The 11,464-nt window shown below is 51.2% G+C and overlaps 1 protein-coding gene across 1 annotated transcript; it reads right to left on the bottom strand.

Annotated features, from left to right (window-relative positions):
- Positions 1-1,596: 1,596 nt before the first annotated feature.
- CCS (copper chaperone for superoxide dismutase) lies at positions 1,597-11,334 on the bottom strand. Its single transcript, XM_045558394.1, has 8 exons — positions 11,224-11,334; positions 10,837-10,909; positions 6,735-6,872; positions 6,339-6,516; positions 5,777-5,837; positions 2,194-2,271; positions 2,017-2,120; positions 1,597-1,911 (listed from the first exon to the last, which is right to left on the bottom strand). The coding sequence occupies exons 1-8, from the start codon at positions 11,260-11,262 to the stop codon at positions 1,758-1,760; spliced, it is 825 nt and encodes a 274-aa protein (XP_045414350.1). The 5' UTR covers positions 11,263-11,334; the 3' UTR covers positions 1,597-1,757.
- Positions 11,335-11,464: the final 130 nt, after the last annotated feature.

The following is an 11,464-nucleotide window of genomic DNA, read 5'->3' on the forward strand; positions in this document are numbered from 1 at the left end:
GTTTGAAAAACCACACAGCTAGGAGTTCAACCCAGCTATAATTCCAGAATGGAGGTGAGAGGATGTCAAGGGTTGGCCGTGGGCAGAGTCCAGGAGGAGTTTCTGCAATGACCTGAAGCGGGGAAAGACAGCTTAAGTCCCCGGGCTTAAAAGGATTTGGGGCCAGTGCAGTGGCTCACCCCTGTAATTCCAGCAATTTGGCAGGCCAAGGTGGGAGGATTGCTTGAGGCCAGGAGATCGAGACCAGCCTGAGCAAGAAGGAGACCCCATCTCTACAAAAAAATAGAAAAATTAGCCAGGCATCATGCCTGTAGTCCCAGCTATTTGGGAGGTTGAGGCAGAAGGATCACTTGAGCCCAGGAGTTTGAGGTTGCAGTGAGATATGATGACGTTACTGCACTCTAGCCTGGTGACAGAACAAGACTGTCTGAAAAAATAATAATGATGATGAAAACAATAAAAAAAAAGATTTGGCTCCTGGGAAACAAGGGGAGCTGGCAAACAGCCAGCATAGATGTGGTGGGAAAGAGCAGGCTCCAAGAGTTGGGTTTAGAGGTGGAGCCAGGTGGAGCCAGCAGCCTTGGGGTGGGATGGGGGGGCACGGCGGGGGCAGGGCCTGGGGATGGGAGCAGAGCCAGGGGCCTCAAAGCCAAGGCCAACTAACTGTAAACCACTCGCCTGGTTCCAAGCAGGGGGCACAGGAGCAAAGTTTATAGTCTGACAGCTCACCCTGTCATAAAAGCAGCTTTGTTAAGGCTGGGCAGGCCGTCCAGTGGAGGTGGGGCTAGGGGGACAGAAGACAGCAGTAGAGAGGCCCTGAATCCGAGGCCTACGAACTATTTCTTGGTTAGCAGTCACCCATCCATATGAGAGGGGAGCTTCACTGGGGCTGCCGCCAAGGGCCCCATGTGGCCTCAGAATCACAGCTACTGCTCCCTTAACTTATTGTGTGCCAGCCTCTGGGCTAAGCACTTTACTTATTAAGTTAATTAATTGTCTTTTACATGTGAGTAAAAGAAAGCAACTCAAGCCAGGTTAATTTTTTAAAAAGGTGGAGATGCGCTGAGAAGACGCAAGAGTGTCCCTTGATTCCCGGGACAGGAGGCAGCTGGCCTCAGGAAAGGCCCGAAGGGGGACTCAGAGCAGCTGGGATTCCCCAGCAACTCATGGGCTGTTCCTATGCATCTGCCTCATTCCTGCTCCTCAGCAGACTGGCTTTTCCTGATACCCAGCCAACACCGCAGGGAGAAGAGGGCCACCTAAAGCTCCCATATTCTCATGTTACGAGTCCAACCACGGGAAGAAACTAATGCTGGGTCTGCCCTGACTCCTCAGGGAAAGCAAGGCCCAGCACAGGTCAGGTTTCCAGTTTGCTTCCGATCACCTGCAGTGAGGAGGGGAGTAGGCCACAAACAAATTTGTCTGCTGTGGCCCTTACTATGACCCCAAGGAGGAAGAGGGGGCCCTCTGTGTGTGTGGATTTGAATACAGGTTTGGCTCCAAACTAAGGGTGGCCCTGGATGTCGAGGGCAGAGGCAGAGAGACTATGTTCACCAAGCCCATTGAAGGACACCAAGACACACACGAAACACAAAGTTCCGTATGAAAATAAACTTATTTGCTAAGGGAACATCATAGTAACCCTTACATATCCTGTACCTAGTTCTCCAAGGACTAGGCAAGCAAGGCCCCCACTGCCCCCCTCTGGAAGTGGAAGCTATTTGGCCAGAGGGACAATAACACAGGGGAGGCCATGCTCAAAGGTGGGCAGGGGGCTGGGCCGACTGCTTTCGGCCCTCACCGGCGATGGGCCGGCCTCGCTCCTCCCAGATGGTGAGGCCGTCGCAAGTGCAGATCTGCTTGGGGTTCTGGAAAAGGCCGGCAGAGCGTGCGATGATGCCACAGGCCAACCTGCAGAAGAATGTGTGGTCAAGAGTAGGTCCTTGTTTAGGCCCCTCTGGGGTTCCGCGTGCACCACTGGCAGAGCACAGCCCTACTAGGGGCTACACCACTCACCTCTCCCCAGAATTGCCCGTGATCTTGGATAAGGGATGGCCGCCTCTGCCCAGGTCATCTTCTCCCTCATCGATAACCAGGCTGCGGCCAATCACGTCCCACACCTTTTAGGGGAGACAACAGCCTTAGACAGTGGACCCCATTAGGAAAGGGTCCCCACCTTCTTTTCCACCTTACCTTCAGCTGCTCATCTTCTATCCTGAAGATGGCACGGCCACCAGCATCAGCGTGGACGTTGCCCAGGTCTCCGCGGTGCTGGAATGAGACCCGGTGCAGGGTTGGGGGAGAAAGGTCACACAGGGCAAAGCTGCAATCTTCTGACTTTTCAGTATCTGATGCCTCTTCCCACTTCCCAAAAGTACCAATTTCTTGCTGTGGGTAGAGTCTGGTAGGGTCAAGGGACAGTCCAGGACTCAAGGAAGGCAACAGGACACTCCCTCCCTGAAACTGAAATCCTGGGCCGAATGACACTGTGCTGAAAAGAACGAGCAGAAGTCCCGCCTTCCTGTGGGGTCGTCCCCACCGGAGCAGACTGCTTCTCCTCTGAGGCTGCTGCCCACTCGCTTCCCAGCCTCCCTTAGCATGGTTCTCAAGCTTCCTGCTGCCTTTATGAGCCCTTGGCTGTCTATAATTCCCATAGGCTTATGTTGGCCAGGCCTGGTTTCCCCGCCCATCACAGACAGCCAGCATCAGCTCCCGACCCCCAGCTTCCAGGAACAGAGAGAAACACAAGGGGGCAAAGGGCCTGTCCTGGCCCCCAGAAGCTAGCTCTGCCCACCTTCTCCCTTGAAGGTAATAAAAAATGTCAGACACACTCTGTAGGCACGGTGGGGAATATGTATGGTCACCACTCTCAAGGGACATGTGACATGGTGGGAGCCATATATGGAACAGACTAGTGATGATGAAACATAGGGTGAGTACAACAGTTGGTGTATGTGAGGGTGACAGGACCTTACTGGTGAGCCACAGAAACCCATATCTGTGCAATTAAATTGTCCCCAACCTGACACTCTGGGCAGAGACAAGTGCCCATGCCAGGGTGAACTGGTCCCTATGACCTCACTGCGGAACAACAAGGCATTTCACTGTGCGATGGGGCTGACAAGCAGCAGGCAGCACCAGTTCTGCTTTATCTTGTTTTCCAGAGGGACATCTGCTGCTTGCACCTGGCACTTTTTGTTACGCCCCATGTTGGGGACTTTAATGGTAGAAACAGCCTTGAGGGGCTGAGCTAAGGGAGCAGCCTACGCAGTGTGGCACGACCCAGCATGGAGTCAGGGAAAGGCAGCCTTTCCAGTCCCTTCCCCCAGCACACAGGGAGGTGCAACTGGGCCAGGCGAGGCCTTGAATGTCACACCAAGAAGCTGGGCCCAGCCTGTACTCTCAGACATTGGGGTGCCAAGAAGGGCTTCAGGCTGGGCGTGGCCTGGTTACCCCATCCTTTGGAGCAATCCCTCTAGTACAGCATATGAAGAGGAAGGATTGGAAGGGGAAGGGGAGAGAAGGGAAGGAAGCTTAGGAGATACGCAAGGGACAACCAGCCTTGGATATAAATTCCCACATTAAATTATTTTCTATCTGAGAAATCCAGGTGCTGAAACCCAAAAGAACTTGCCAGTCGTCATGGCAGCCTTGGATGCTCAGCTCTTGTTCAATTCCTCCTCATCTATTTCAAGGGCTCAGATGTGACACAGGTGCCTACCCCAGGTGGGGCATGGGGTGAAGACACAGGTCACAGGCAGTCTCTTGCCCTTCAAAAGCACTCCTTGCGGTTTCACGCCCCCGGGGTTTTGCCTAGGAGTTTCCCTCAGCTGGGCCTACCATTCCCACTCTTGCCCTCTCCACCAGCCCATTCCTGCCCAGCATCTTTCAAGGCTCAATGAGGCAAGCAGCCTCTGTGATGCACCTCTCTTATTCATGTGCTTGCATGACTCACCCCCCTGGAGTGTGGGCTGGTCACTTCCAAGATTAGGTTACAAAAAGAATGTGGTTTCAGTCTTGGACACCCTCTTGCTCTCTCACTCACTTGCTCTGAGAGAAGCCAGCTGCGTGTAGTGAGCTGCCCAAGGGGGAGGCCCATGTGACAAAAGGACTGATGTCCCTGGCCAACAGCCAGGGAGGACCTGAGTCTGCCAACAGCAACATGAGCAAGCTTGGAAGCAGATCCTCCCCATGTCCAGCCCTGAGATACTACAGCCCTACAAGAGACTCTGAGCCACAGGCACCCAGCTAATCTGCAACCAGGTTCCTACCCCAGAGAAACAGATAACACATGTTTGTTGTTTCAGACTGCTACCTTTGGTGTATTTGGTTCTCAGCAATAGATCACTAATACAGGGCACAAGCATGGCCCCATGCGATGGACTGGATACAAACACCTTCCCAACTTCCCAGGGTGGGCAATAAAAACTTCTGACCATTAGAAACGTGACTGCTATCAAAAGTCCAAAAAGTTAGTTACATGGATTAAGAAACACCTACCATGGTTTCATTTGTTTTGTGGTGGAAGGTTGCAAACTTTTGAGGTAGAAAATAAAAATAAAATCCTGAGTTCTGGGAGGACCTAAAGAGAAGTCAGCAGTTTCCCAGGATCAGGAGCCAGAACCTGCCCTGGGACTGCATCTCCAGGTGCAGAGGGAACACACACCGCTCGATGGAGGAGGGGACATCAGGTGTGTGGCAGGGCACTAAAAAACATCAAGTCACAGAGAGGAAAGGCAGCCCTCTGTTCACCTCTCAGTCGCTTAGAAGACAGCAAGGAGAAAGCCTCAGCTTAGTGTGAACAGGTCTAGAACACCTCTCTAACATTTGCTAATCTCCACTCTGACAAAGAAAAAGCGGGCTCAGCCTAGGCCACACCATCCTGCACCCGGCCCATCTGGTCTGATGAAGCAGGCTCAATCATGAAACCTAGCAGGCCAGTCTCTGACAGGACTTTAATAACATTTTTGGGCTTTCATTATTTATTTTTATAATGATCTTCCTCTTATGGCTAGAAGTACTGGCTTTTCATTCACTTTGCTACTGTCAAGTTTCTTTTTAAAAATAAATTTATCTTAATTGCATGAAATAATGTCTTCATTTGCTTCAAAATAATGGTGGAGAAGGGCCAGGGGTATAGATGAAACATGATTGGCCATGATTTAAAGTTGGCTGATAGGAACATGGGAGTTCATGACACTAGTTCCTCTATTTTGCAATATGTTGGAAAACCTCCATGGTAGATGTAAAAACTTAAAAAAACAAAACTAAATTTACCTAAGGAAAAAAAAATGCGTCCATTAAATCAAATGATTGAGTAACTAACAGTGCAAGTATTAACAGTACTGAGATGAAGCAAAAAAAAAAACCATTAAGGCAGCATGTGATTCCCTAAAGATGGGAGAACAATCTCTGGTGAAAAATGAGACTCCAGGACCAGGGGTGAGAGGTAGTGCCAGGGAGAGCCTTTTCAGTTTGGGTAAAACCTTCAACTTCCACACCTTTGCCTTCTCCAGGAAGCTTTCTTTCACTGCCTCTCGGGCTGGAGCAGGTGCTCATTCTGGGCTCCCAGGTCCTCCCCACACCACAGAATTCATTGTATTGGATCCCCTGGCCCTTGATCATAGAAAATGTCAATAAATGTTTCCAAACTAAACAAAATAAAGGGAGAGGACAAGGCCCCACCAAAAAGGAATCACACTGTAAGGCCCCGAGAGCTGCCTCTGAGACCCTGGGTTCTCTCTCAGTGCACTCGCAAGCCCAGACCAACACTTACCCGGTCGGAGTCCTGGGGGCCCCCATGAGACGCTCCATCAGGGTTAAAATGGTCCCCACAGCTAAGAAGGAAAGGTAGTAGGTGGGCAGCAAAGTAGCTTACAGGCCAGGAGGTCCACTCTCTTACCTACATTTGTTTCATTCATTCATTCAACAAACAGCCTACTCTGTGCTGGGCTTTGGGTTGAGGGCACCGGAAAGAACTGGACACGGGTCCTTTCCTCCGCGAGCTTCTAGTCCAGGGGGAACGCAGATGAGTAAACAGCTAGTTATACCACGACAAACATTGTGACATGGGGACTCTTCTCCTCCTGTGTCCAGGAGTCCCCTTCTGTCTCAGAGGCACTGAGGTGTTACGGGCAGGAGCTTCGAGGTCAGATCTTGATTCAGATCCCAACTCTACTTTTTACGTGCCCTGGGGCCTCTGGCAAGTCATTTTACCTCTCTGAGCCTGTTTCCCCATCTGCAGATTGGGCCTGTGTGTGCCTCACAGAGTGCTTGTGAGGACCAAGTGTGAAAATGTGAGGCTGAGCATGCTACCAAGGAGATTTCAGACAACGTACCTGTTGCAGTTCTGCGTGAGGTCCCCGTACTGATGGACGTGCAGCCCGTGCAGCCCAGGCTCCAGGCCATCAATGGTCCCCTCGATGAGACAGCGCTCAGGAGTCAGCTGTAGGAAGCGCACTACCCCCTGCACGGTGCCAGGGCCCCCTAGAATGGCCACTGCTGCCCCCAGATTATCTGCAAGGTATCAGACACTCTCGGGCTGGCTTGCCACCTCCCCCAGCCTCACCCCTTCATCAGCTCAGAAAGGGCACGGAAAGAGTCTCAGAGAACTTTTATGACTTCCCCAAAGCCACTCCAACCCAGGGCCCAAGAATCCTATGGTTAGATTTGTACCAGTTCTGGGCCACCTCCCTCCCAGAGAGGCGGAAGCCAAGGCCATAGTGGTCACTTACAAGATTGGTCACTGCCCATGCCCTTGAGTACTGCCTGGCGCCCCGTGCCTTCCAGGAGGGCCTGCACCTCCTGGCTGGGCAGCGTGGTCTGCACCAGGACCATCTGGTTCTCCAAGTGCACCTCCACACCCTGGACACCTGGGAGGAGAGAGGGCAGGGGGCAGCAGAGGGCTGTCATCTTGTGCTGGCAGCAGGGAAGAGAGAAACACATGGTGATATCCCATCTCCATTTCCACCAATTTTCCCGTGGCTGGAGGCGTGCACGGAAGCTGCCTTCTAGCTGTGTGACCTTGAGAAAGCCTCTTAAGCTCTCCACGTCTGTTTCTTTACATACCAAGTGAGGATAACGCCACCATGCCCCCAGGACTTTTGTGAGTCCTTGCTACATGCCAGGCACGGTTTATAACTTTTGAAACATAGATAATTCTTTGAAAAATGTTTTTATAAAAGTGGGCTATCCAGGCCAGGCACGGTGGCTCATGCCTGTAATCCCAACACTTTGGGAAGCTGAGGTAGGAGGATCGCTTGAGGCCAGGAGTTCGAGACTAGCCTGGGCAACATAGTGAGACCCCCATCTATAAAAAATACGGGAAAAAAATAGGAGCATTATTCACGATAGGCAAAAGGTGAAAACATCCCAAATGCCCAAGAACTGATGGATGGACAAATAAAATGTGGCATTCATACAATGGAATACTACTCAGCAATGAAAAGGAATGTAGCACTGACACACGCTGCAATGTAGACCTTGGACCTTGAAATGTCATGCTATGTGAAAGCCAGTCACAAAGGACAACATACATTATACAATACCATTTATGTGAAATGTCCTGAATAGGTAAATCTATAGAGACAGAGAATAGATTAGGGAGTAGAGGTAAGAAAATAGGAGGGTGAAAGCTAATGGATACAGAGTTTCTTTATGAAGTGATAAAAATGTAAAATTGATAGTGGAGAGACAGTCGCATAACTCTGTGAATATACTGAAAACACTTGAATTGTATATTTTAAATGAGTGAATGTTATGGAATGTAACAACTGACTTGTATACTTTAAACGGGTGAATGTTATGGTATATGAATTATATCTCAATAAAGCTGTTACACACATTTAAAAAAAGGGGAGGGGGCTATTACCATCACAGGAGCTAAGATTTACTGTACACACAGTGTGGGCCAGGCCCTCTTTTATGTGTTTTACCTGTATTAACTCATGTGATACTCACAGTAACCCTGTGAGTTAGGGACTATTACCCCTATTTTACAGATGAGAAAACTGAGAGATTAAGGAACTTGCTCAAAGTCATGTTATAGTAAGTTGTGGAACGGGAATTCATTCCAGGCAGCCTAGCTTCAGAGCCCAAGCACTTCACGCAGACATTCTGCTCACCCTAGGACAATGGCCACAGCCCCCAGGTGGGTAAGGACCACACCCCTTGTTTTCCTGTAGTAGCTCCCACTTCCCATGAGTAACCCACACTGCACTGATTATAATCCTCTGTTACACTCACTAGGCTGCCAGCTCTGTGAGGGCAGGAGCTCTGTGTAGTCCACAAGGGTCAAGTTCAACAGTCAGTGTGTCAAAAAAGAGCCTATGGAGTCCCCATTGCCCTTGAAAGCTCTGAAGTCAGCCCTGTAGACACAAGCCTGCAGGGTGATTCTCACACATGCTCATGGACAATCTCATGTAACTTCCACACCACACTATCTGAGGTATGATTTTTAAAAACCACCCTGGCTTCTACATGGAAGAGCTATTGGAGGGTGCAACAGAGGCAAGAGGGAGCCCACAGACAAGGTTCTTATATGGCCCAGAGAGAGGTCGCTTGGGTTAGCGTGGAGGCCTGAGTATGTTGTGGACACATGGTAGATGAGACTTCCTGATGGATTGGCCTCAGCATAGGGGGGTTCCTAGACCCTGGGGTCTCCTAAGAAGAGCTGATTCTCTTCTCCTGAAGTGGGAGGGCCCCAAGTGGGAAACTCCTTGTAACTATGCACCTCCTGCATTCTTGACCTGAGTCTGAACCAAGAAGGCTGCTTCACTAGCTAAGCAGCAATTCAGTTCAGCTGGTGAAACTCAGTGAGCGCCAGGCCAGCCCTTGGTTAGCTTAGAGCCCAGCGAGGGAGAAAAGAGAAGGCCACGGGGAACTCCACAGTGAGTGATAAGGATTCAAGGGGGTGAGCCCCATGCTGGAAGATTCTCCCACTTCCCCCTTGGAGGAGAGCAAAGTCGTCTTTCCCAAGGCCCCAAGCCTCCCAGAGAGGGAAACTGTCTCTATGTTAGAGTGTGAGTTTTGCACCTAAAAATCATTAATCTGCCATTCTGCTTCTGTAAAACCTGCTTGCTCCTGCTTGCTACCCCCAACACAGAAATCCTAAGTGACTACAACACCCATGTTCTGCATAAAATGATTACAGCCCCCACGTTTTGCGTGAAGCTATTATAACACTCATGTTTTGCGTGAACAAGATATGGCCCGGAGCCCAAACTGCCCAGATCCTGTTACACCAAAGATAAGAAAATGATATAATGCTTACTCAAGGCTTTTTGTACACATGCTTGCTCAATCTTAATAATTTTCCACCCACAAATTCACAATATAAAAATTTTCCATTTCAAAGGCTCACTGCTGCTCTCTGTGCCGCCTTTGGAGGTGCAGAGAGTAGTCGCTGGCCAGCTAATAAAGACTCCTGATTTGGCTCAATTCGGTCTTTAGGTGGTAGGTGGTCATTTCTCGTCTCTCAGACCATAACACTCTATACATTCTAGGAAACTAAAACTTCCCTGCCCAGCCCATGAGAAAGTCAAGCTCATTCCAGCAACCCAGACCAGAAAACACTGAGTCACCAGAAGTCTTTAGCTGGTGCCCAAGAGACCTGCTGAGGGCTGTAAATGTCCCTGGGTCCAACAGAAAGTCCAGCCATCTGCTCTCCCAGCAAGAATGTTTTACAGGAAGTGGAGGGCCCTATATCCTGTGAAGGCTTTGGTCAGAATACTCTCAGTGGAATGGCTCAGTCTCCATGAGACCCTTACCCCCACCCCAAAACACATGGTCTAAGCAAGCCCAGCTTTGAGCTCTGTCCCCTCAAGCCTCCCTCCACCCAGATCACCACCTGTACGCCCTTCCTCTCATAATCCCCCAAGATTTACTGGGCTCTTATTACATGCCAAAGACTTTTCTAAGGTGTTTTACCTGTATTAACTAATTTACTCTTCATGACAATCCTCCAAGATAGCTTCTACTATCATCCCTATTTAAACACTGAAGAAAACAAAGGCACAAAAAGTAACACACATGAAGTCAGTGCCATTAAGTGGCATAGAGAGGATTTGGACCCAAACAAGTCTGACCCTAGAGCTCATACCCCTAATCACTATGCACATGGCCACCCTACACAGAGTCCAGTGCCACCTACCACTGTCCCAGTTTCAGAACCCATCTCGTCTCATTCCCTCTCAGGACTGCTCTTCCACGACGTGTTCTAAATGCCACCCAGGCAGTGCTTGCATGCTCATTTTTACCTGAGGGCAGGGGCTGTGCCTGATACCCCTGTGAACCTTCTCCCTACAAAGTCCCCAGGGTCTGGTCCATACCTGCCAAATGACTGGGTGAACACTTAACAGAACCAAAGGAAGCCAGTTTCCAGCACCATGCCGGTGGCTTGCTTTCTCAGATCTTTCTGATTATGCCCGGTCAGTCATCTCCAGACCAGCTGGCCTTTTAAGAACGAGAAGCTATCTAGGATGGTACTGGGCCAGGGCTGCTGTTTGCTTTGTCAAGATCACACTGTTTCCCAAGCAAGAACTGCCTGTTTTCCAGGGCACTCGCTCTGTAGGAGGGGCTACACTCAGCCTAGCTCTTCACTCCCCAGGACACCAGAGGTTCAGGACAGCAGGACAGGTAGTTAGAGCCCGTAGAAGGCTCTGACAGGGCATATTTGAGAGCTCTAGCTCCGCCTCTGAGTCTGAGTGTGACTCAGATCATTCCTTCCACCCTCTGGGTTTCACCATCTGTAAAATGGGAGTCTGGTGGGCTTAAGAGATTTGCCCGGTCCCTCCCAGAGGCCTCTGGACTGTGCAGAAAAGTTTATACGGCTCTTACCTGCCACCCCTTGCAGGGATTTGCGCACCGCGTCCACGCAGCTCTGACAGGTCATCTGCACAGCGAACTCCAGCTGCAAGGGCGGCAGGGACCGGCCGATGAGAGCTGGGGACGAGTCTGGCGTGACTCTGTTTCACCACCTTCCCTATGGCCACCCGAAAGGCTTGGGGACACGCCCCATGTGACCCCTCTACAATCGCCTTCTTCATTATCACTCATGATCATTCCGGGATCACTCCGGAACACTCAGACCGGGGGCCCGGCTACCCTCGCACCCCAGTTTCACCCCGTGGCCCAGGCCCCGCTCCAGGAGCCCGCTCCTTCTCCTCTCCGCGAGATAGCAATCACCCCAGGGGCCGAGGCTCTCTGCCTGGCCTCGGCCCTCACCGTGCATAGGGTCCCACGGGCCCCTGAGCCTGAAGCCATGGCCGGACCCAGTCACCGGCCGGAGGTAGCCGCCTCCTGTGGTTCAGAAGGTCCCACCTACAGCGGCGGCGCGGGGGGCGGAGCCTCGAAAGCCTCCTTTGCCCCGCCTCCCAGTGCGTGCGCACGCAAGGCCCTGCTCCCGACGCGAGGGGGGGCTGCGCAGGCGCACTCAGGCCGCCCGGACCCTGGTTGCCTTAGCAAC

Source organism: Lemur catta, chromosome 7 (assembly GCF_020740605.2).
Source record: "Lemur catta isolate mLemCat1 chromosome 7, mLemCat1.pri, whole genome shotgun sequence".
Lineage (NCBI taxonomy): Eukaryota > Metazoa > Chordata > Mammalia > Primates > Lemuridae > Lemur > Lemur catta.

Coding starts and splice junctions, on each gene's coding strand:
- CCS (XM_045558394.1), bottom strand. CDS start 11,262: ATGGCTTCAGGCTCAGGGGCCCGTGGGACCCTATGCACG. Junction 10,910..11,223: donor CCCGTGGGACCCTATGCACG/GTGAGGGCCGAG, acceptor CCGCCCTTGCAG/CTGGAGTTCGCTGTGCAGAT. Junction 5,838..6,338: donor CTCACGCAGAACTGCAACAG/GTACGTTGTCTG, acceptor TTTCCTTCTTAG/CTGTGGGGACCATTTTAACC.